This window comes from Hemiscyllium ocellatum, chromosome 10 (assembly GCF_020745735.1).
Source record: "Hemiscyllium ocellatum isolate sHemOce1 chromosome 10, sHemOce1.pat.X.cur, whole genome shotgun sequence".
Taxonomy (NCBI): domain Eukaryota; kingdom Metazoa; phylum Chordata; class Chondrichthyes; order Orectolobiformes; family Hemiscylliidae; genus Hemiscyllium; species Hemiscyllium ocellatum.
This window is the reverse complement of record NC_083410.1, coordinates 45,878,777-45,905,558: the sequence shown is the minus strand read 5'-3', so window position 1 is coordinate 45,905,558 and position 26,782 is coordinate 45,878,777. Positions and strand designations below refer to the sequence as shown.

At 41.7% G+C, this 26,782-nt stretch overlaps 1 protein-coding gene across 1 annotated transcript in view; it reads right to left on the bottom strand.

Moving 5' to 3' along the window:
• The window catches only part of ush2a (Usher syndrome 2A (autosomal recessive, mild)), a 985,309-nt gene that overhangs the window by 149,090 nt on the left and 809,437 nt on the right, over positions 1-26,782 (bottom strand). The window contains 3 exon segments of the mRNA XM_060830996.1: positions 521-767; positions 20,162-20,203; positions 20,205-20,300. Coding sequence (XP_060686979.1) covers positions 521-767; positions 20,162-20,203; positions 20,205-20,300 — 385 coding nt within the window.

Here is a 26,782-nt window from a genome sequence, read left to right as displayed (position 1 = left end):
AATCTATAGTGTATCTAACCTATTGTTAATTCAGCAGTATAAGCATTAAGACTATGGGAGTATTGCCAATTGACTGCAATTGCATTTTTTCTTAGAGTTGATGCACTTGTGTCACTGTTCCAAACACAATTCCTGACCTGTACCGAAATATTATCTTCACATAACAGACCCACATTCATTTGCCCCATTTTAATTTTCAAATCCTAAAATATAATATAAATATTATAAACATTTCTTCACATGTGTCACATGGTACATTGGTGAAACTGAGATTTAAGCCACAGGCACCCTCATATTGAGCCTAAGGCTATTCTTATCCAAGTCCAGACAAAAAACTAGTCAAATACATGAACAATCCATTGAGTAAGACCACAAATGAAAAAGAAACAAATATGTGAAATGTTAAATAAGTTGGATGTTTTTGGTATTGTTACTGCTGTATTAATGGATTTGTTAATTGCTGGATCATGGTTTCTCTCAACACAGTATTGAAAATAACTCCATTAGGAAAGCTTGGTACAGTCCAGTGCAATATGACCGAGAATACACTTGTGGTTTGAGCAAAGGGAGCAACCATGCCTTGAGGAGCTGCTTCAAGAGCTTGCATGAAAACCCACAGACAGTCTGCTGATCCCCTGGAGTTATGAGCTCTGACACAATACTGATATCCAGTATAAGGTGACGCATATCTGAAAGAATCTATAAACTCCAAAGCACCTTCAGACCAAACGAAAATCAGCAGTTCTTCCTGAGTCCCAACAGGCGATCTGTAAATCAGAAATAAGTTAAACCATTCATCCATTTAATTTAAGTAAGTCTGGAAGAAAAAAGTTGGTTATATCTAATTTTATTTATTTAAAGAGGAACTGTGCTTGTGATGACAGATGATATTGAACATTTAACTTTTACTAGGAACAGTCAATTAATTTCATTTGACAAAGCTTGCTATTACTTATGAGTTCATAGGGTGAATATGAACATTTTAGCACAAGTTATGAGGCAAAATGAACCACACAGGTCTCTATTTTTATCCTTTGTTTTGCACAAAAAGTTATAGCTTGATTATGAAGAAAATGTAGAAGTCAGTTTGCCTCCCTTCAGTATTTGTATTCTCTTCCAATAAACAAACTTGGAAGAAGTTCAAACTATAAGATTTATATAAGATGAAATTTTGAAAAGAGGTTAATTACTCCTCAGCTTGGCGGAGAAAGATTTTTCGGATTTCTATTGTTGAGCGGCTGTAACTGTGTCACAAGTGTAACAGAAACTATTATAATTCATCAGATATACGACGTAAATTTAGCTTAGGTTCATAAGCATGTTTAGATCATAATTCCAATAAAGTGATGACACCTCATTGACGGAAATTGTGAGGAATTTTAGACTGTATTGCAGCTTTCTGCATAACAACAAGTCAGGAGCATTTTCACTGCGTCTGTTGCTGCAGAGAAAGAAACAACATGAAGGATTTGGTGTTGAAAACTGTGGTGCTGGAAACGCACATTCCTGATGAAGAGCTTATGCTTGAAACATTGACTCTTTTCTCCTTGGATGCTGCCTGACCAGCTGAGGTTTTCCAGCACCACTGTCTTTTGACTCTGATCTCCAGCATCTGCAATGCTTACTTTCTCCCTGAATGATTTGGAGCCTGGAGTGAGTAGATAGTGTTGTACAAGGCAATGATTCTGAAAGGGTTAATGGGTGGTGAAGGTGTTTGGCATGCTTACCTTCATTGGTCAGTACATTGAGTATAGGAAACAAAGATTGCTGGGAATCGCAGCAAGTCAGGCAGCATCCATGAAGAGACAGCAGGCAAACATTTCAAGTCCAGATGACTCTTCATCAGAGTTGACGTGAAGAGTGGGGGGAACGGCATGTATGCAATAGGCGGGGGTGGGGTAGGATGGAGTGCTAGGCGAGAAAGGCTGTTGACAGTGAGATGAAGCTCACATTCCAATCACATAATCCGCACAATCAGCAGATTCTCTCCCTCAGCACTCCAAACTGCAGCCCCTCTCCCCCCACCACCTCCCACTATTGCATAAATGGTGTCCCGTCCACACTTCATAGAACAAAGAACAAAGAACAAATAAAATTACAGCACAAGATCAGGCCCTTCCGCCCTCCAAGCTTGCACTGATCCAGGTCCTCTATCTAAACCTGCTGCCTACTTTCTAAAGATCTGTATCCCTCTGCTCCCTGCCCATTCATGTATCTGTCAGGATACATCCTAAATGGCGCTATCATGCCGGCCTCTACTACTTCTGCTGGCAACACATTCCAGACACCCACCATCTTCCGCATAAAAAACCTTCCACACATATCTCTCTTAAACTTTTCCCCTCTCACCTTAAACTCATGAACACTGGGAGAAAAAGCTTCATGCTATCCACCCTGTCTAAACCTCTCATGGTTTTGTAGATCTCAATCAGTCCCCCCTCAACCTTCATCTTTCTAATGAAAGTAATCCCAATCTACTCAATGTCTTTTCACAGCTAGTATCCCCCCCATACCAGGCAACATCCATCCAATGAAGGAAAAGCATGCCATATGCCTTCTTGACCACTCTATCGACCTCTATTGCTACCTCCAGGGTATAATGGGCCTGAACACTAGATCTTTCTGTACATCAGCTTTCCCCAGGGCTTTTCCGTTTAGCGCATAGTTCATTCTTAATTTGGATCTTCCAAAGTGCATCACCTCGCACTTGCCCAGATTGAACTCGATCTGCTATTTCTCTGTTCAACTCTCCAATCTATCTATATTCTGCTGTATTCTTTGATAGTCCCCTGCTACTCCACCAATCTGAGTGTCATCTGCAAACTTGCTAATCAGACTACCTATGCCTTCCTCCAAATCATTTTTGTCTATCACAAACAACAGTGGCTCCAACATTGATCCCTGTGGAACACCACTGGTCACAGTTCTCCATTTTGAGAAACTCCCTCTTACTATGACTCTTTGTCTCTTGCTGCTCAGCCAGGTCTCTGTCCATCTTAGCTAGTACACCATAGATCCCATACAACTTTACTTTCTTCATAAGCCTACCATGGGGAACCTTATCAAATCGTTTACTGAAGTCCATGTATAGGATATCTACAGCTCTTCCCTCATCAATCAACTTTGTCACTTCCTCAAATAATTCTATTAAGTTGATAAGATATGACCTTCCCTGCATAAAACCATGTTGCCCATTAACCACTGATAAGCCCATTTTCTTCCAAACGTAAATAGATCTTATCCCTCAGTATCTTCTCCAGCAGCTTCCCTACCACTGACATCAGGCTCACTAGTCTATGATTACGTGGATTATCCCTGCTCCCCTTCTTTAAAAAAGGGGACCACATTAGCTATTCTCCAGTCCTCTGGGACCATACCCATGTTCAAGGATGCAACAAGGATATCTGTTAAGGCCCCAACTATTTCTTCACAGCTTTCCTCAGTAACCTGGGATAGATCCCATCCTGACGTGGGGACTTATCCATCTTAATGCCTTTCAGAATATCCAACACTTCCTCCCTCCTTATGCCGACTTGATATGTCAGCACTGGTGAAGAGTCATCTCGACCTGAAACATTAGCTTGCTCTCTCTATCCATGGATGCTGCCTGACCCGCTGTAATTTCCAGTAAAAAATGAGGTCTGCAGATGCTGGAGATCACAGCTGCAAATGTGTTGCTGGTCAAAGCACAGCAGGTTAGGCAGCATCTCAGGAATAGAGAATTCGACGTTTCGAGCATAAGCCCTTCATCAGGAATAAGAGAGAGAGAGCCAAGCAGGCTGAGATAAAAGGTAGGGAGGAGGGACTAGGGGGAGGGGCGGTGGAGGTGGGATAGGTGGAAGGAGGTCAAGGTGAGGGTGATAGGCCGGAGTGGGGTGGGGGCGGAGAGGTCAGGAAGAGGATTGCAGGTTAGGAGGGCGGTGCTGAGTTGAGGGAACCGACTGAGACAAGGTGGGGGGAGGGGAAATGAGGAAGCTGGAGAAATCTGAATTCATACCTTGTGGTTGGAGGGTTCCCAGGCGGAAGATGAGGCGCTCCTCCTCCAGCCGTCGTGTAGTTGTGTTCTGCCGGTGGAGGAGTCCAAGGACCTGCATGTCCTCGGTGGAGTGGGAGGGGGAGTTAAAGTGTTGAGCCACGGGGTGATTGGGTTGGTTGGTTCGGGCGGCCCAGAGGTGTTCTCTGAAGCGTTCCGCAAGTAAGCGGCCTGTCTCACCAATATAGAGGAGGCCACATCGGGTGCAGCGGATGCAATAGATGATGTGTGTGGAGGTACAGGTGAACTTGTGGCGGATATGGAAGGATCCCTTGGGGCCTTGGAGGGAAGCGAGTGTGGAGGTGTGGGCGCAAGTTTTACATTTCCTGCGGTTGCAGGGGAGGGTCCGGGGGTGGAGGTTGGGTTGGTGGGGGGTGTGGATCTGACAAGGGAGTCACGAAGGGAGTGGTCCTTGCGGAACGCTGATAGGGGAGGGGAGGGAAATATATCCTTGGTGGTGGGGTCCGTTTGGAGGTGGCGGAAATGGCGGCGGATAATACGTTGTATGCGCAGGTTGGTGGGGTGGTAGGTGAGAACCAGTGGGGTTCTGTCTTGGTGGCGGTTGGAGGAGCGGGGCTCAAGGGCGGAGGAGCGGGAAGTGGAGGAGATACGGTGGAGGGCATCGTCGATCACGTCTGGGGGGAATCTGCGGTCCTTGAAGAAGGAGGCCATCTGGGCTGTGCGGTGTTGGAATTGGTCCTCCTGGGAGCAGATGCGGCGGAGACGAAGGAATTGGGAATATGGGATGGCGTTTTTACAGGGGGCAGGGTGGGAGGAGGTGTAGTCCAGGTAGCTGTGGGAGTCAGTCGGTTTATAATAGATGTCTGTGTTGAGTCGGTCGCCCGAGATAGAAATGGAAAGGTCTAGGAAGGGGAGGGAGGAGTCTGAGACAGTCCAGGTGAATTTCAGGTCGGGATGGAAGGTGTTAGTAAAGTTGATGAACTGTTCAACCTCCTCGTGGGAGCACGAGGCAGCGCCGATACAGTCATCGATGTAGCGGAGGAAAAGGTGGGGGGTGGTGCCAGTGTAGTTGCGGAAGATGGACTGTTCCACATATCCTACGAAGAGGCAGGCATAGCTGGGGCCCATGCGGGTGCCCATGGCAACTCCTTTAGTTTGGAGGAAGTGGGAGGATTGAAAAGAGAAGTTATTCAGGGTGAGGACCAGTTCAGTCAGTCGAAGGAGGGTGTCAGTGGAAGGGTACTGGTTGGTGCGGCGGGAAAGGAAGAAGCGGAGGGCTTTGAGTCCTTCGTGATGGGGGATGGAGGTGTACAGGGACTGGATGTCCATAGTGAAAATAAGGCGTTGGGGACCGGGGAAGCGAAAATCCTGGAGGAGGTGGAGGGCGTGGGTGGTGTCCCGAACGTAGGTGGGGAGTTCTTGGACTAAAGGGGACAGGACCGTGTCGAGGTATTGGGAGATGAGTTCGGTGGGGCAGGAGCAGGCTGAGACAATGGGTCGGCCGGGGCAGGCAGGTTTGTGGATTTTGGGCAGGAGGTAGAAACGGGCGGTGCGGGGTTGTGGGACTATGAGGTTGGAGGCGGTGGATGGGAGATCCCCTGAGGTGATGAGGTCCTGGATGGTCTGGGAGATGATGGTTTGGTGGTGGGAGGTGGGGTCGTGGTCAAGGGGGCGATAAGAGGAGGCGTCCGCGAGCTGGCGTTTGGCAGCATTGTTTTGTTTTCAGAATAGATTCCAGTACTTGCAGTAATTTGGTCTGACATAGGATTTAGGACGTCATGTTGCAGCTGTATAGGACATTAGTGAATCTACTTTTAGAATACTGCTAGAATTCGAATACTAATACAATACAATCTCTCTGCTATAAGATGGATATTATTAAATTGAAGAGGGATCAGAAAAGATTTGCCAGGAATTTGCTGGAATGGGAGGGTTTGAGCTATAAGGAGAGGCTGAATAGGTTGGGGCATTGGAGGCTGAGAGGTGACCTTACAGAGGTTTATAAAATCATAAGACATGAATGGGGTGAATAGTCAAGGTCTTTTTCTCAGGGTAGTGGTGTTCAAAACTAAAGGGCATAGGTTTAAGGGAAAGATTTAAAAGGGACCGAAGGGGCAACTTTTATACATAGATGGTAGTGTGTGTATGGTAAGAGCTGCCAGAGGAGGTGGTGGAGGCTGGTACAATTACACCATTTAAAAGGCATCTGTAGGTAGATGACTAGGAAGGTTTAGGTGCATATGGTCCCAATTCTGACAGATGACTAGATCAGTTTAGGATATCTGGTTGATGTGCATAAGCCCTTCATCAGGAATGAGGCTTGTGAGAGATAAATGGGAGGGGGATGGTCCTGGTGGGAAGATAACTGGTTATGGGATATGTAGATGAAGATGGGGATGAAAGTGATAGGTTGGAGAAGAGGTGGAGCAGATAGGTGGGAAGGAAGATGGACAGGTAGGACTGTTCAAGAGGGCGTGCCGAGTTGCGAGGTTGGGACTAGGATAAGGTGGGTGGAGGGGAAATGGAGTAACTGGTGAAATACACATTGATCCCATGTGGTTGAAGTGCCCCAAGGCGAAAGATGAGGCATTCTTCCTCCAGGCGTTGGATGGTTAGGGTTTGGCTATGGAGGAGGCCCAGGAGTTGGGGAGGAGTTGAAGTATTCAGCCATGGGGCAGTGGGGTTGGTTGTTCTGAGTGTCACAGAGATGCTATCTGAAATGATCTGCAAGTTGGCATCCTGTCTCCACAGTGTAGAGGAGACCACATCGGGTGCAACTCTAGATCCTGATGGCATCAGCCATGTCATCTCTGGCTCACGTCATTTTATACCTAACTCATCATATGACTTGTACCTATTTCCAACTTAATGGGGTTTGTAAACAGAATAATCTTCCACTCCATCAATGTTGAGCTTGTCTGTGATTTTTGATGCAAGACTCTGGAACATGCACTAGATATCCTGAACCGTGTGAGTCTGCGTGTGTGCATCTGGCAATACTCAGTTTGATGGACCTTGGTCTCCTTGGCAGTAGCCAGCCTGGCCACTGTCAGATACATGTCAGAATCAACACAGCACTGATAACATTGGTGTATTCCTCTGTCCTGAGATCTAATTTACCAACTGTCTCTGACATACCTGCCTGCTGCTCCTGTATCTGTCCATGCAGTTTGATGAAAGCAATCTGTTTATGCTGAGACTATTGATCACCTTTTGCCTGAGGTTGAGCAGGTGTCTAGTCTGTGGCAGGTCTCTCAGTGTCAGGGAACTGCAACAGAGGCATGTCAGGAACGTGCTCATCAGATTGTGCTCCGATGTCTAATTGTGCAATGAGTCAATATGATGCATGCAGTCGTGAATGTTGTAATCCATTAGTCTTGGTGAGATGTGCGTGTAATGGCAGATTTCAAGTGGTACCCCTGAGGGTAAGAGGTAAGGGAGAGAAAATGGTTGTTTTCTTTCACAATTCATGCCTTTTCACAAGAGACAGTGAACAGAGACAGTTGCCACTTCGATACAGGATTACTGCATCTGGTGGTGTGACCTCCTTTGGTGATCAGCTGGGAAAACTATAGATGCTGTCCTGTTTCTTTAGCAGTGACAAAGTACAGATTTCAGTCCTCAGTGAACAATGATGTTTCTGGGTTGATTTTTTAACTAGCGTTGGTTTCTGTGGTTAAGAGAGAGAGAAAAGAGTTTTCAGTATTCCTGCTGTTATTAGTCCATATTAAGTTCTCCCTCTCAGGCTGCTGTTATACAGTTCCTTTGTAAATTTTTGTTTCTGATGATTGTTTCATTTCAAGCTGGACAGTTGCAGGCAATTTTTAATCTCCTTTTTTATGTACAGTTATCATACAACTGTGAGTAAAACAAAAAATATGGGGAGTTTTAATGCCCCATAATTAAAATGGTTCTTCTGAGACAAGTGATCTTGTAAATTTCATGGTGGTTGCGTGGACTTATCAAGAGATCACAGCAGCCATTTTAGGTCTGAAGTGTCCTTTACAAAATCTCATGTATTCAAGATAAATGATGAAAGTTAAATATTGATAGTTAATTTTAATAACCTTCGTAACAGTAAGGAAAACAGTTTCCAAGTAGTGGAAAGCTAAAGGCTTACTCGTACAAAGGTGTTAATGAGCTAAAGCTTCCATTATTGGAAAGGTGCTAGGGGATTCCAAGGTAAATTTGGTGACTCAATTGACCCAAGTTTGATCAAGTTTATTTTGTCAATGAACATTTCACAAATTTTAAGCTTGGTACGGGCATGAGTTTCAATTCCCTACCAAATCAAACGCCACAGATAAAAGAGTAGACATCATAGCTTGCAGACTTGAAGCAGAGTGCAGGAGGTAGAACTCAACATGAATGGTATGCTATAGATAACAAAGTTATATTGATTGTTTCACAAAGTAGATAATGCACATGTAATTCTTAAACAAAAAAAAGCTTAATCTTGAGTAAGAAAATGTGTTTTGCCCTCAAACATGTTCAAAAGGTTGAAGAATTGGAACAGCAAAGGTGTAACAGTTCCTTTGAGAATGGATTCCCCAAACTGTTCACAAGATTCAGCAAACTCAATGGTAAATATGACATCACATGAGGAAAGATGCTAAGATATTATGGTTTGGATTTTCCAATGGCTGATAGTAATTTCTGCAGTGTAGAAAGGATAATGTATATCAGGACCCTGCAGAATACCTGATGTAGCATTCTTTACAGGAATTACCTGGAAATTGAAGGTTCCACTGGGCGATTCCCCAATGTAGCTAAAAACAATGACTGCAGATGCTGGGAACCAGAGTCTAGATTAGAGTGGTGCTGGAAAAGCACAGCAGTTCAGGCAGCATCCGAGGAGCAGTAAAGTCGTTGTTTCAGGCAAAAGCCCTTCATCAGGAATACAGGCAGAGAGCCTGAAGGGTGGAGAGATAAATGAGAGTAGGATGGGGGAGAAAATAGCATAGAGTGCAATAGGTGAGTGGGGAAGGGGATGAAGGTGATAGGTCAGGGGGGAGGGGGGTGGAGTGGATAGGTGGAAAAGAAGATAGCCAGGTAGGACAAGTCATTGGACAGTGCTGAGCTGAAAGTTTGGAACTGGGGTGAGGTGGGGGAAGGAGAAATGAGGAAACTGTTGAAATCCACATTGATGCCCTGGAGTTGAAGTGTTCCGAGGCAGAAGATGAGGCATTCTTCTTCCAGGCATCGGGTGGTGAGGGAGCGGCAGTGAAGGAGGCCCAGGACCTCCATGTCCTCAGCAGAATGGGAGGGGGAGTTGAAACATTGGGCCACAGGGCGGTGTGGTTGATTGGTGCGGGTGTCCCAGAGATGTTCCCTAAAGTGCTCTGCAAGGAGACGTCCAGTCTCCCCAATGTAGAAGAGACCACATCGGGAGCAATGGATACAATAAATGACATTGGTAGATGTGCAGGTAGAACTTTGATGGATGTGGAAGGCTCCTTTAGGGCCTTGGATGAAGGTGAGGGAGGAGGTGTGGGCGCAGTTTGTTTTAAGAGGAGGGAGGTGGGAAGAAGAAGTCTCCACCCCAAGCCTTCCAACCATATGTCTCCCAGCCAATTCCTAGGAGGAACATTAAATTCTACCTGTGGTATCTGATCTTACCAGATTAGAGATGAGAGCTTCAATGCCCCTGTTGTTATCAAGTGTAATGGTGATGTCTCAATTAGAGATGAGGGACTGTGGCATTGCAAGTTCAGAGGGAGATGGAATGTGTGAGGAGAATGAAGAAACCCCGAAGCTGTTTGCTATTTTAGAAGTAGAGTAAAGCAGGTAAGGGACCAGAAAATGAAGACTGCAGGGTGCATGATGGTGACCCAAAAAAAAAGGCACAAAGTCAAAGGCAAGGAGAATTTGACATAAGGTTCATCTAGACCTTATTTAGGTGGAGATATAGTGGGATTAAATGGAATCCCCTGCTGCGGACAGATTGTTCAGGGTCATGGAGGGAAAGATCAAAGGGAATAGTGAAAATCCATCAAGGGATGATTAGTAGAAGAAATAAGATTTGAAGTTTATGAAAGATGTGGGATTTAGAGGTACACTGATATTCAAGTGTTGTTTGAGTTTCAGTTCTTGAAGAAGGAAACAAGTTATTTTTAAACCATCAGATGTGTCAAAGGCAAAAAAGGACTGAACACTGGTTCAGCTTGAAACAAAGTGAATCATTGCTATGGTACAGCAAAATCATGACTAAATATATGCTTGCCCAAAGTAGAAAGAGTGGATTTGATGATGTGGTGAGAGCGCTAGTTAAAAGAGCATTGCATGCTATGGAGATATCAATAATCATGGGGCTGGACATGAAAGGTGATGTTTGAGCTCGAATCCATGTAGAATGAGTTGGAAACGTACTTGATTTGATTTCGATATCTGTCAAATTCTTAGCAAATAGCTCATCAAAACAAAATGGTAAATGATTATTCAAGGTTTAAGATTCACAATTGTTAATGAAAATGAATGGAGGAAAAGGAAAAAGGAAATCAGTAAAGGGAGGAACAAGCTTATTTAACTTTGGTTTACTCAGAGTGAATGGGCTGTAAACAATACAAGTCTAAAAGAACAGCTGCAGATATCATAAGGTTCTCTCTTGTGTACACCTTTTTCGACTTTCATGTTTAACATTTCTGTAATTGAATTACCTGACTGATGTATTATAACAGTTCACTCATCGTTCTTTCTGTCTTTGTAGAGCCCTGTTGATTGAGGTATTGAGGTGCAGTGGCAGCCATCAGGGCAAGGTGGCTATAGAAGCTTTGTTCATAATGGGGACAAACATGCTGAATATCCACCTGTAATACCATTCCATACACCAAATTATGGACGGTAAAGGTTTTTCAATCAGCTAGACTACAGAAGACAGTACAAACCGTTGCAATACTTTGCCAAGCGTAATCATGAACGAGTTCATTTGAAGTTCATTGTTGCTAATGCCTTCCTAGGGCATTGTACCTTATGAAACTAAGAAAAAGAGAACCCTTTTGAGTTCAAATTAACTGCTGTTAACAACAACTGCACTTCAATTAAGTAATTCAGTGGCTGTGATATGAAAGGTGCAGTAATAATTATTGTTTCGTAATAGGCAAATTTACATTTTTAAATGTGTTCACCACGGTCCAAAAACTATACAATAGCTCTCTGAAAGATGCAGAGAAGAGGGATATTTGAACACTGAGTTTGTAGAGCATGTACCAGATTAGGGAATTAATTCAAAAACCTAGCATGCAAAATATTGAATAGACAGGTAATGTAGGATCAGAGCAATACTTCAATATGAGTCAGGAAAGCAGCAAAAAAAGGCATAATTTAAAATTAGTGAAAAATATCTTAATTATAGAAATGAGAAACTTCTTTACTCAGTGATTATATAATCACCCAATCTACCAGGCAGCATAATAAAAGCAGAAACTTTAGGGACGTTCAAAAAGAAATTAAAAGTTTTAATGGGAGCCTTAGGACAGTGGAGAGATCAGACTTTAAGGAACCAATGGCTTTTTGCCAACCATGACATCTGCTTTTTTTTTGATCATTAGAAATCTTACACATTGTCTTGTTGCTTTTCAGAACACAAAATTGAAAGGAACTGAATTACAAAACGAAGTGTCGAGGAGAAATAAAATGTAGAAAATTGAAGAGAATAGAAGATCCTTGTTCTGATAAGAATGAGATATTAACATGCTTGCTACTATTAGTTCTGCCAACATTCACATCAGTGGATTCTCTTTAGGATGTTTTTAAGAGCATCTTACAGGGTCTGAGCAATGTGGGTTATGGAAAGATTTGTGGCAGAATTGTGCAAAAAGTCCAGTGAGGCATATCTTGAGACCTGCAGCAACTCTCTATATCTTTCATGCATTTGCTAAATGACAAGGCAAGTTTCTCACTCGGCAGCAGTGAGTTGCCAATTAATAGCTTGTTAAATACCTTCGCAATGCCACAGTTTGCCTCACTGATATTCAGCTTCCTATCTTACCAAAGGTGCTGCACAAGCTCAACAAGAACTTTCAAACTGGAACTGACAGCAGGTATCTGGTAACTTCAGCTTGCTGTTTGCTCCAAAGGACCTTCAATGCTGGAAATTAGGCACCAACATCTCAAGGCACACTCTATCAGCAATGGCAGGTGCCAAGCTATAAGGATACTCATGGTATATTTCCACTCCACTTACAGGATATTTCTGCACCTAATGCCAAATTTCATTGCAATATGGCTGCAAAGATGCTGTGCAGGGACATGCACCAAGTTCATGGTCTGACTAAGGCTGCACCTCCAATCTGTTTGCTTGTTCTCATAGTGCCCACTGATTTTGAAACTATCTGGATGCTCCAAGTTTCCCTGGCATGCATTTCATGTCTTTACTCTTTGTGCTTTGGCCCCTCAGACAGAGATACCAAGCTGATGCTATTTCTGTACTGCTGTGCTGCTTAGCACATCGCAATGCCAGGAAGATTCTCATGGCAGTCAGTTGTCTTCATTCAACTCAAGGCAACCTTCAGTCAGGGGTCCTGACACAGTAAGTCAACGGCAGTATCTATCCAGGGACTTGAAAATGGTCAATCAGCTACTCAGTATATTCAGAGTTAGGAGGCTCTCCTGTTGTTTGTGCTTTGGCCACTTTCACCAGTTTATGTATTTAAAACACTTTACCCAAGCGCTCTTGTCGGTAAGACAAATAAAGGGACACAGGATTCGATTTGAGTTTCAACTCAATTTTATTAACAAAAAATTCCTCATTAAAAACAACATGTGAGCATTTCCCAAATTTCCACACTACTCTTTATCTAGTTCAATTCATCTCAATCCTTCCTTGCCTTTTTCCTTCCTTCCGTTTTTTTCTTTCCTTGAGAAGTTACTACATCGAATGAGGAATCGGGCAGATCTTGAGGCCTCCTGCATAAATAGTAAACAACGGGTCCTGGAGCTGACACGCAGGCAGAGAGAAGCCTCAGCCATGCTGAGTGGAAATGCTGCAGAGGATGTTGCATGCATTTCTCCCACACTTTTCATCGTCTTCCTTTCTCTCTCACTCCACATGCTCCACATGATAGACTGCATTTGTCAGCTGCTCATCTCTCTTTGCTCTCTCTTCAGCTGACCCTGCTCACTCTCTTTAATTTCAAAGAGAGATTGTTTTTCACCAAGACTAAATTGGAAAGAGGAGTCTAGTGGCCTAGATTTTGACTTTCAGATGCTAGAATATCATGCTGAGACATATGTCCACCCATTCCCCTTGAACCTAACATTGTTCAACTGAAATTTCCCAGTCAGCAGACATAATTGACTACAATTTATCACAGGTATTAGGTAACCACTGGGAAAGGTCTGTCCTGTGTAGTCCTGTCAGAAATTAAGAGTCTGCCATAGGTCCATAACACAAAAAAAGTTTGGAAGTGCATATGTTGAATCAGATTTTAATTAGCTGGGATTTGTAGAACAAACTCAACACTTGGACAAAGATTCAAAAACAACCTTGAACTGAAACTTATTCTGTCTTTATTAAAAAAAAACACAGCATTCAGTTCTTCAGCTAAAAAAAACATAAGAGAGGGAGAACCCAAAGGATCCCAAGCTCTCCACATTGTTCCCGCCTTTACAGAAGAAAGGATAACATTTGTATACTTTAAAATATGCTGAGAAATGACAAATAATCATGAAATATTTATAATACATAACACTAAACTTTGCCTTATTGGTTTTCCAAAACATCAATCATTCACATCATTGCATAACTTGTTTCTGTGTATGGAAATTTTCTTTAGGCAAAAATCAGTTCAAAATATACAAGGAGCTGTTACAAGGTTAGAGATTTTGTGTGCATTCAGCCTGTGTAATGTTTACTGTCTCTGACCTTTTGCCACAGTCCTTTTTAACTTACTGACCTATAACTCGAGAGTTTGGTCTTTTTTTTCCCATCATGCAATGTTAAAGATTCCCCACAATACCATACATACATCAATGGCTGGTGAGGACAGGACGAGTAAGGCATATTTACTGGTTATAATAATACTCACATAATGACACTATAACTCCTACATTAAAGAGCCTGGCAGTACACATGGCTCATATTCTTGTAAAAAATATTTGTCTTTAACAACTGGTGTCTGTGACGTTTGGGATAGAATGTGAACTTATTGTGCCCATTCATCTATGCCTCTCATGATCAAGGACACCTCAATATCATGTTGGGATGGGTGATATTTTAACATCCTTGGTGCTCTCTAACGTAGACAATAGATTCCTTTTTGTAAGGACCACCAGTGGAAATTTGTCTTGTTGCTAGGGCAGTCCCACTAAGTTTATTCCTTTCACCTGCAGCCAAACCAATAATTCTTGGAGATACTATTGGAATTAAGCCATCTCCTTAAAAGACCCACAACTATATTGTGGGCTGTTATCTTATAAATGAGGCAAAATTAATTTCTCAGACACTGTTCCTGGTTTTCTTTCAATTGTGTAGGAGTTGGGAGGTCATGTTGCAGCTGTACATAGAACATAGAACATAGAACATAGAAAGATACAGCGCAGTACAGGCCCTTCGGCCCTCGATGTTGCGCCGACCAAATCCTACCTAACCTACACTAGCCCAATAACTTCCAAATGCCTATCTAATGCCCGCTTAAATGACCATAAAGAAGGAGAGTTCACCACTGCTACTGGCAGGGCATTCCATGAACTCACAACCCGCTGTGTAAAGAATCTACCCCTAACATCTGTCCTATACTTACCACCCCTTAATTTAAAGCTGTGTCCCCTAGTAACACCTGACTCCATTAGCGGTAAAAGGTTCTCAGTGTCGACCCTATCTAAACCCCTAATCATCTTATACACCTCTATCAAATCTCCCCTAAACCTTCTCTTCTCCAATGAGAACAGCCCCAAGTGCCTCAGCCTTTCCTCATAAGATTTTCCTACCATTTCAGGCAACATCCTGGTAAACCTCCTCTGCACTCGTTCCAATGCCTCCACATCCTTCCTATAGTATGGCGACCAAAACTGCACACAATACTCCAGATGAGGCCGCACCAGAATCTTATACAGTTGCAACATGACCTCAGGACTCTGGAACTCAATTCCTCTACCAATAAAGCCCAGTACACCATATGCCTTCCTCACAGCACTATTTACCTGGGTGGCAACTTTCAGAGATCTGTGTACATGGACACCAAGATCCCTCTGCTCATCCACACTACCAAGTAGCCTACCATTAGCCCAGTAATCCATCTTCTTGTTACTCCTACCAAAGTGAATGACTTCACACTTAGCTACATTGAATTCCATTTGCCACATTTCTGCCCAGCTCTGCAACTTATCTATATCCCGCTGTAACCTACCACTTCCTTCCTCACTATCCACAACTCCACCGACTTTTGTGTCATCCGCAAACTTGCTTACCCAGCTTTCAAGCCCTTCCTCTAAATCATTTATAAAGATAACAAAAAGCAATGGTCCCAAAACAGATCCTTGTGGTACACCGCTAGTAACTGCACTCCAAGATGAACATAGTCCATCAACTACTACCCTCTGTCTCCTTCCAGCCAGCCAATTCCTAATCCAAACCTCTAATGTATCCTCAATGCCATACCTCCGTAGTTTTAGCATTAGCCTACCATGGGGAACCTTATTGAACGCCTTACTAAAATCCATATACATAACATCTACTGCTTTACCCTCGTACACTTCCTTAGTCACCTTCTCAAAGAACTCAATAAGGTTTGTGAGGCACGACCTGCCCTTCACAAAACCATGCTGGCTATCCTTGATCACGTTATTCCTATCCAGATGTTCATAAATCTTATCCCTTACCATTCTCTCTAAGACTCTGCCCACCACTGAAGTCAGACTCACTGGCCTATAGTTACTAGGGCTATCCCTACTCCCTTTCTTGAACAAGGGGACCACATTCGCTATCCTCCAGTCCTCTGGTACTATTCCCGTTGACAATGACGACATAAAAATCCAGGCCAATGGCTCTGCTATCTCCTCCCTAGCTTCCCATAGGATCCTAGGGTAAATGCCATCAGGCCCAGGAGACTTATCTATTTTCATCCTCTCCAATATTCCCAGAACCTCTTGCCTGCATATTTCCAGGCCATCCATTCTAATCATTTGTGACTCCATATTCACATCAGCAACAGTGTCCTGTTCCTGAGTGAATACTGATGAAAAGTATTGATTTAGTGTCTCTCCAATCACCTCCGCCTCCACACACAACTTCCCACTACTATCCTTGACTGGACCGATACCTACCCTAGTCATCCTTTTATTCCTGCCTAGTCATCCTTTTATTCCTGCCTAGTCATCCTTTTATTCCTGACAGGGCAGTAGTTAGGCCAGTTTTGGAATACTGCATTCAATTCTGGTCTCCTTGCTATAGGAAAGATGTTGTTAAACTTGAAAGGGTTCAGAAAAGATTTGCATGGATGGTGCCAAGGTTAGAGGATTTGAGCTATAAGGAGAGGCTTAGTTGAATGGGGCTATTTTCCCTGGAGCTTCAGAGGCAGAGTGGTGACCTTATAGACATTGGGACATGGACAGGGTGAATAGCTAAGGTATTTTTCACAGGGAGGGGAGCCCAAAACCAGAGGGCATAGGTTTAATGTGAGAGGGTAAAATTTAAAAGGGACCTAAGAGACAACTGTCTCGCACTGAGGGTGGTGTTGTGTATGGAATGAGCTGCAGTGGAAGTGGCAGAGGCTGGTACAATTACAACATTTAAAATGCATGTGGATAGTTGTATGAAAAGGAAGGGTTAAGAGAGATAATGTCCAAATGCTGGCAAATGGGACTAGACTAATTTAGGATATCTGGTTGGCGTGGACAAGTTGGATTAAAGGGTCTGTTTCTGTGCGGTACAGCTCTATGACTCCACTCGGTCTTGATTTAGACAGGAAGTTGGTGTCTAAAAATTACGAAGAACAGTTCACAATTTCGATAGACTGGAAAATATATTGAAAGTCCAATTAAAAAAAAAGCAAATGATCTTTCGAAACAGAGACATTTGAACATCTTTACTTCCCTCAAATTGATTTATTTTGGGTTCCTTTCATTCAATCTTTGTAGCCAGTAGTTTCAGCAGCAGTTACAGTGAAACTCCTTTAAGCTAACTCTGCCATCATTTTAAAAGAGTTAGAAACAGTTTAGAAAAGAATATAGGATTAATAGTGACTTCTACAAGATAAGGCTATGAGCACCCTCCTATAACTTGCCATGATGAGCAGTTTCATTAACATTGTTTACTGCTTGTCGGATTTGGCTTGTTTTATAAACCCCTTCATAAACATTAACCAGCACAGATGTCCTACTTTATTTTACTTGGATAAATAACTTTTATTATGGTGAAAGACAGTGGAGAATACAGCAGAGTACGACATTTAATTAATTCTTTTTTAATAAGGATGTTAATTTAAATGGAGCGTTTGCTAAGGAAAGGATTTATTCCCCATGTATTCTTCAGAATCTGTTTAATAGGAAGACAGAAACTAAAGCAATCTTTTGCCACAGTGGGACACTGGTTCCCATTAAAACGTGACACTTGCTAAAAATAGGGAACATTTCTGCTTGGAATGTAGTTACTTATTCGAGGCACAGTTAGAAAAGGGTGGATAGTAGGCATTCTGCCGAACCGAGTCGAAAGTAATAAACCTTCTGTTCAAATGACACAATCAAATCAAAATCATAATTGTAGCTTGTTGGATTCCTCTGTGTACAGCAGAATGTTGCTGATTGACAGAGATAGAGAACTGATTTTATTTAAAGTGTAATGAAAATGCTGCACTGGGGCACTAGATACAAATGTTATATTGGACAATCTCACAATGAATCACTTGCCAGTGATTTTAGTTGGAGTTTAGAGTCATTGAAACAACCACAATATTAAATCTTTCGCTGATGACAGTGACAAAACAGATGTTTATAATGACAGAACTGGGATACTTGCTGGCAGGTTAGTTCCATTTCCTAGCACATGCCTTTAATAGATGGAGGAGTAAAGAAGATTATTTCAGGTGACATATTGGTGCTACCTCGTTTGAAAATGATTTTGCATTGTGTGTTTGTGCTGATAGTAGCAAAGAAGGATTTGTCACAAATATAAACCTTTCTGTACTGTTTAGTTTTAGGGTCAGTTTCATGTTTAGTAGAACTGTCCTGTTGTTTTAAAAGCTTTCTATTCATTTCTAAAATAAAGAAGAACAGAAGTGAACAGAGAAGCACAAAGAAATTATTGGAGAACAAGAAAGTAAGGAAGAAAAAAAGATATCGAGCAAATTTTCAAAGACACTCAGGACTGGAACCCTGTGTAGATGGTCTTTAGGGGAAAGTGAGGTCTGCAGATGCTGGAGATCATAGCTGAAAATGTGTTGCTGGAAAAGTGCAGCAGGTCAGGCAGCATCCAAGGAACAGGAAATTCGATGTTTCGGGCATAAGCCCTTCATCAGGAATTTGAAGTTGTCTTTAGATGGTCTTTAGACATTGAAGTTGTCTATGGATCCCAACTCCACATTTGTTTTGAATTTTCGAAGAGCTGGCAACAGATGGAGTGGGAAATGCCAATTACCGCTTAAGCTCCTGAAGAGGTTTGTTAAGGGACTAATATGTTAAGGATTGGAATTTTCAAATTTCTTGTGGTGAACCTTGAGCACAACTGGAGTTACTTTTCAAGTAAATCTGAGAATCTATTGCCAACAACACCACTGGTGATCTTGTATGAATGGTCACTTACTGCTGCATGTGACCTCCTGACTTTCCAATGATTCACCTACTCTAATTGGCAATGCTAAGGCAGCAGCTCTGAACATGGCTGTTACCTGCTTTATCAATGCAGTAGGCAGATAGCTCTGGCCTCCTGAAGGTGCTTGTCACCCACTGCTTCAGGCAAGTTCAACCTTTATACCTTCTCCTAATATCTTCAAACTATGACTTCTCACACCAGTCAATCCTGCCCTGGAGAAAAGTCTCTGGCTATTGACTCTATCTATTCCTCTCATTATTTTGGATATCTTGATCAGGTCTCCTCTCTTCCTCCTTCTCTCCAGAGAGAAAAGTCTGAGTTTTTTCAACTTTTCTTCATAAGGCAAGCCCTCAAGTCCAGGCAGCATCCTGGTAAACCTTCTTTGCACCCTCTCCAAAGCCTCTGTATCTTTCCTATAGAAGGGTCACCAGAACTGGACACAATATTCCAAATGTGGTCTCACGAGGGACTTGTGGAGCTGCAGCAAAACCTCACGGCTCTTAAACTCGATCCCCCTGTTAATGAAAGCCAAAGCACCATATGCTTTCTTGATAACCCTATCCACTTGGGTGGCAACTTTGAGGGATCTATGTACTTGCACACCCAGGTCACTCTGTTCTTCCACACTGCCGAGAATCCTGTCCTTAATCCTATATTCAGCTTTCGAGTTTGACCTTCCAAAATGCATCATTCCACATTTATCAAGGTTGAACTCCATCTGCCATTTCTCAGCCCAGCTCTGCATCCTGTCTATGTCGCACTGCAGCCTGCAGTAGCCCTCTATATTATCAACAGCACCTCTAACCTTTGTGTCATCTGCAAAATTACTAACCCACCCCTCAACCTCCTCATCCAAGTCATTTGTAAAAACTACAAAGAGCAGAGCCCCAAGAACAGAGCCCTACAGGACCCCACTCAACACTGTCCTCCTGGCAGAATACTTTACATCTACAACCACTCTCTGTCTTCTGTCAGCCAGCTAATTCTGAATCTAGATGCCGGTCTCCCTGTATCCCATACTTCCCGACTTTATGAATGAGCCTACCATAGGGAACCCTATCAAATGCCTTGCTGAAGTCCATATACACCACATCCACTGCTCGACCATCGTCGACCTGTCTTTGCACCTCCTCAAAGAACTCATTAAGATTTGTGAGGCATGACTTGTCCCTCACAAAGTCATGCTGATTGTCTTTAATCACACTATGCTTTACTAAATAGTCATAAATCCTATCCCTCAGAACTGATTGGAAAGGCATTGCTGACCTTGCACACTCTCTCCTCTGCGGGAAGGCATTGTGGACAGGGGTTGTCATGCAAGCAACCATTTTACACAGTGCAATGGAACTTCCAGGGCAAAGTATATCAATGAAAGTAAAATGATGACCGTGTTAAACTCTTACCTGTGAATAGTTTAATTTGTGAAAATTCCATTCGGCTTTTCAGGCAGAAGCCATTTGACTTTCACAACTGCTAAACAACTGTTGTTAGGACAGGAGGCTGTTGATATTGGATGATGCTTCCACCATCTTTATGTATGTTCGTTCACCAGCTCCACAACCACTGATGACAAAAATATCATATCCAAATCAACTAAAATCTAAGAACCAAAATATAAACAACCCTCATTTGCTCGTATATTTTTTATCATGTGTCTAGATCAAATTCTGAGCTACTACAATGATCCTATTAACATTAATCTCCAGTAGATGCCAGAAAATTGTTCCATTGTAACATACTCCTAAGTGCATCTTATTATTTTATGACTGCCAGTTGATACAGGTCTCACACAGAATGTGCAAAAGCTTTGGGATGAATACTAAGTTCACTTAAAAGAAGTATCAACAGTCAATGGTCAATTTTACAAATTTTGGGTAGCAGTACCTTGTGCATTAAGTCCGCCTATTCAAAGTGGCCATTCAGAACAAACATTTTGCTTGTAATACAGTATCAGAATCTATTGAAAGGCCACAGCTTATTTTTAAGATAATGATAATGTAAAGCAATAAGACATGGATTCTGCCTGTCCAGATTTTCTGTTTGCTTGATGGTTTGATTTGGCATCTCATGCATGTTCCTTGCTTTTAGGCCCCTGGTCCCTGCACCTGCTGCTCTCTAGGCTCATTGATCTCCCCTCACCTCTACACACCCCAAGTCTAGTTATCGGCAGCTAGTCCACACATTCCCTGGCCTCATATTCTTGCCTCCATCCCTTGCCACACCCCAGCATGTTTACTGAGCTATTGATGATAATGATTGGTGCAAGGAAACGTAGGTACAGCACAAGATGAGGGTAACTATGGGAATGGGATACAGCATAAGAATAAGAGACAAAAGGGGACAACATGAGATAGGGAGATAACATGGGAAGGAGGGAAGGGAATATGGCATGGAACTGCCAGGAGAGGAACAAAAATGTCCTGGGGGCGAGTTGTGGAATGTGGGATAGGGTTAAGGTAGGGCATGGAGAGAAATGGTAGGATGAAAATTATTTGATTTAGATGATAGTCACCGACAGGTATAGAATGAGAAGAATAGCATAGAAGGATGGATTAGCCTGTGATGGGGATTTAAAGAAGTTTCATTTTTAGAGAGATACTCATTTCACCACAAATGTTTATGGGCATTCACTAATTTTACAATAAGTTGTTTTCATGGAATAATGTTTGAAAAGTGGCAAGTGAAAAAGTGCAAAGAAGGCACAGCAAGGTAATCAGTTTCTGCCATATTCCAAAGTTCTTATGCCCACTATTATTATATCAGTATTATGTGCATGTTTTGGCATACATACCTTGACTGAGATGAAGTATCTCCACAGACTCTATCCCAATACTCAGACAGTTTTAGAGTTACATCATATCAAAGAATGCAGACAACTTTTGCCACAGAGGTAGAACTGCAAGTGCCAATCAAGGTCACCCCATTCCCTTAGTTTTTAAGCTTCTGATTCTATCCAGCACAGAGGCATCTGTTATATCAAGCATTTGGCCTCTATATAGAATATCAAACAAGTAACAGGCTTCTCCTCTCACTCGCTGAATAATAACAACTGTATGAGGCAGCTGACCAATGTCACTGCATTGTTGAGATACTCAAAGTCCAAGAATAACTAATAGTATCCCTGTGGCCATCCGAGTGAGAAAACAGAATGTCATGGCCTACATGACCCAAAGGACAATTCACTCTGTCACAGTTAAGGCTATTTGTCCCATTTGTGTTCATCCATTCAAAAAGACACTCAAATTCTTCCCAATACAGCAATCAATTGTTGCTTACATGATTTCAGCATTTTCACTTTCACTACTATATTCAGAGGTCTTTTTTATTTATTGATAACTCTTTGCATGAGAAAGGCATAGTATCATTTCCTTTTTCTCTTTTACGGGCTGAACTTCATTCCCGTGGTTGTCCTACATAATTTTGAATTTATCAAATCTTACAAGCTTGAACAAAGTGATTCCTCAAATCCTGATGTCAAAGACGGAACGCACAGTTATTCTGGAAAATGCATTCTGTGCCTGCTTTGAGGTTGCAGCCACTGTATTTTATTTGTGCCCCTGTCATCTGTGCTATCTTCAATTGAAGGTGAAGGCTATTTGTGTGGTTGCCACTTAGATACTGGGATGATCTGCTTCAGCCATTAATAATGAGAGTTTGCATTAGCCACAAGTAAACACAACAAAGACTGTGCAGTTACTATATAATTACGTACTATTCCATTAGCATCCAATACTCAATTGGGCAAAGGAGTAGTGATGGCATGTGTGGGTTACTGGAACAATTTTACAGGTTATCTCCAAGTCTACCATTATCTTTCATGCACACTATTTCTGTGTCTATTAAAGATACCGTCTTATTATGACAAAACATAATAATCAGGCCTTTTTTATCTAGAATTTAGAAGATTAAGGTGTGATCTGATTGAAGTCTTCAAGATATTGACAAGAAAGGACAGGGCAAGTAAAGATAAATTATTTCCACTCATCGGATATTCCAGAACCAGAAGCATAGTCTGAGAATTAGGGTCAGTTAATTCAGGAGAGATGTAGGAAGCTCTTTGACTCTGTGGATGCTAGACCAGTTATTAATTTTAAATCTGAGATAAATAGTTTTTTTTGTTAAGCAAAGATATCCAGGGATTTGGGCTAAAGGCAGGCATATGAAGTGAGGTCACAGGCTCGAGGGTGAATGGCCTTTTCCTTTCCAATGTTCTTATGATCACTTAGCTAAAGGAAAACAGATCTGAAGACAGGAATGTTTTTTCTTGAAGCCTTGAAGTGGCCTTCTTGGTTGCTTCTTAAAAACTGCTACTGGATTGTTGGTCACTACTTACACATTCACATTCCCTTGAAGCCATCAATTACCTTCCTTTCCTTACATTAGGCACTCCTGTTATTTTGTGACTCTTTGCAAATAGTGAACTATTCATGGTGACCTGACAAGCGCAGATTTATATTAATAAGGCGAGTACACCATTTTTTTTTGTGATCTTGCTAAAGACTTCATTGTATGCATACATACATAGATGACTGTCTAGATGCAGTATTTAAATTTATGTTCTTTGATTCCATTATAATTATTAGCTTTATTATGCAAAATGAGAATGTCCAAATTTTTAGTTTTCATGAACTAAATAATGTGTACCATGGGCCATCAATGATGACAAATGAGCCTGCATCTTAAGGAAAGACTGAAATTGCTGAAGAAACTCAGCAGATCAATTGTCATCAATGGAGAGAGAGAATCAGAGTTAATGTTTCAAATTTGATTAAACCCTGTTAGGATTCGATCATCAATTGGATCCTTACTCTGCTGAAAGATGCTGGACTTGGGACTATCACTCTTAACCATGTCTATTTCCTGGAATTGGGTTCATTAGAAGGTTGAGAGTGATCAGCAGTTATGGTGCCACTGAAACATTCACTTCAGTTGGTAGAATGAATGTACTGTTATAGGGAAGTATAGGTGATAGGGTTAATGGAACGACAGAACAAATTCTAAATCAGAATGTTTCTGTGATGACAAAGGTAGTTGATTGTGGCTCAATGATATTGCATAAGAGTGCTCTAACTCACTGTTCCAAAATAACTGGACAATAATTTTCCCATCAACTCTGAATTTGTCCAGTCATTTAGTCTGTGAGAGGGAAACATCAAGTAAAAAGCAAAGATTGAAGGCTATTCAACTTATATTCCTCAAGTACTAGAAACTGCTTCACCATTACAAACATGTGGATTGGAAGGGTCAAAGGGTAACATTTACAAAAATTTGATTGCCATTTCAATTTGATGGCTATTATAGTCTGGTTGTGGTAACTGATTTAAATCCATGATGGGTTAAATGTTTTCAAGCAAAATTCATTGGCACATTCAAGAAGATGTATGTTATTTTAAGTTGACTGCAATCTAACCAGTAAAGATTTAACAGAAATGTTGTTTCTCAATATCCCATTCTCATCATTTTTGGGTGGCATGGTGGCTCAGTGGTTAGCACTACTTCCTCACAGCACCAGGGCCCTGGATTCAATTCCAGCCTCGGGCAACCGTCTGTGTGGACTTTGTATGTTCTCCCTGTGTTGCCATCGGTTTCCTCCGGGTACTCCAGTTTTCTCCCACATTCCAAAGATGTGCAGGTTAAGTGGATTGGCTGTGGAAAATGCAGGGTTACAAGTATAATGTCAGAGTGAGATGGATCTGGATAGATTGCTCTTCGGAGGGCTGTTGTGGATTCAATGGGCCGAATGGCCTGATTCCACACTGTAGGGATTCTATTATCTTTATTACTTTAAAAGACACAGAGACAAGGTTATTAAATTAGCTCTTAGATAGCAATGGGAACTGATAACAAATTGTTCCTTACCTGGCTGAGATGTCTGAATTCTTATCTCTTCATTGTAAATAGATTCAGTTCTTAACTTATAAGGAATGATTATGACCAGTGGGATAAATAATTGCTTGGGCAGTCCCAAGATTTAAAGTAACATTGTAAAAGTGAGGGGGTTCTGATATTAAAAGTGATGAAAAAAAAGTACAAAACAAACTCAATAGTGCTGTTCATCAAAGTAAACTGAACCTCCAAACTGGACTTAAAATTGCATTTTTTTTTCTCTCAGTCTTTTTTCCCCAGCTCCATTATGCAGGGTTTTATGGGCCTGAAGTATTCCCAAGACCAACTACCATTCAGTCATCAGACTTGAGAAGGGTGGAGAATAGTCTGTTTATATAGGAATTCTGCCTATCTTCTGATAAAGGTGATGGTGGTGCTGCATTAGCAGCTCTAAGGATAGTCCAAGCTGAGCATTACCTATTTGTGTGTTTTATCCTTCATCCCGCTTATTTGTTTTCACACTTAGCAGTGACCTCCAGTCTTTATTTTGCCCCTTCACTTTAGTTTTCTAAGTTATTACAATGACATCAGTCTACAAGCTATAACTTCTCACTACTTGTCAATGCCATATCAAATCGCATTCAGAGAGACAACATTAAAAATCACACAACACCAGGTTATAGTCCAACAGGTTGATTTGGAAACACGAGCTTTCAGAGCGCTGCTCCTTCATCAGGTGGTTGTAGATGAAGGAGCAGTGCTCCAAAAGCTGTTGGACTATAACCTGGTGTTGTGTGATTTTTAACTTTGTTCACCCCAGTCCAACACTAGCATCTCCAAATCAAGAGAGAGGACAAAAGGGTGCAGAAGGAGAAAATGGAAAAGTTCACATTTGTGCAATTGAGATAATGTTCTGAATTTAATGTTAAGGGATGCTCTTTGTTCACATGCTTTCTGGGACCTTTCTGTATTGCCATTGAATGAAACACATGGGAGAATATTCCGTTATTCAGTATTGTAACTCCTTATCATGATAAACATAACGTTTACCCAACTTTATTTAAATTGTGGTTTAATTGGGGCTGTATTGTGCAACAGTGCTTGTGAAAAGATTAATTTCCTATGAGCAATTCTATCATGCATTCCTGATAAAAAAAGGCATCTACCATAGGCTATTTCAAAGTAAATTAGAGTCATAGGCCAGAACGCAGTATCTATGGCAGAGTCCTCCCTTTAGTTGGAGAACCAGTGTAACCCATGTCTGGAAGACTTAATATTATTGTTATAAAATGTGTCTGACATGATTTTGAAGAGTTTGTATTATAGAGTAGTGGCATTTTGGTTTGGTTATTTTTCTTAGGATCTCAAAAAACAAGTTAGTAGGTCAGGCAGTTTTTTCAGAGCAGAGATTTAATCCAGTTTGTTTCAGACAGCAGGGATCTCCTGGAATGTTAATGGAAGATTGGTATTATCATGGTATCCTAACACAGGGACTACTAATCCTCGATGCAAACATTAACTTGCTTTTGATTCAGAATATTCAAGGATTGATATTTTCTTAGAAAATCCAGATACTGAAGGGTTTCTGGCAGTTTGGAGGAGATCACACTTGCATCAGAGGAAAACATAATGTCTCTCTTAAAAGAAAGAGTACAGAAATCTTCAAGGAAAGCAGAGATACCTGGGCAAAGACATTTAATTTGTGCAACTTGTGAGGTATAAAATGTTTGATGTTGCATTTTGGTCAGGCAAATCACGGCAGGACTTATACACATAATGGTAAGGTCAGGGAAGGTTTCTGAACAAAGACACCTTGGGGCGCAGGTTCATAGTTCATTGAAGGTGGAGTCATGAGTAGACAGGGTAATGGGGAAGGGTTTGACACACTTTCCTTTTTTGGTCAGTGCATCGAATATAGGAGTTTGGGATATCATGTTGCGGATGTACAGGGCATTTGTTAGGCCACTTTTGGAATATTGTGTTCAATTCTGATCTTTCTGCTTTAAGGAAGATATTGTTAACCTTGAAAGGTGCAGAAAAGATTTGCAAGGCTGTTGGTGAGGTTGAGCAATAGGCTGGGTCTATTTTCCCTGGAGCATTGGAGGTTGAGAGGTGGTCTTATAGAGATTTGTAAAATCTTGAGGGGCATGGATAGAGCAAATAACTAAATTCCTTTTTCAAAGATAGGGGAGTCCAAAACTAGGGGGCATGGGTTTAAA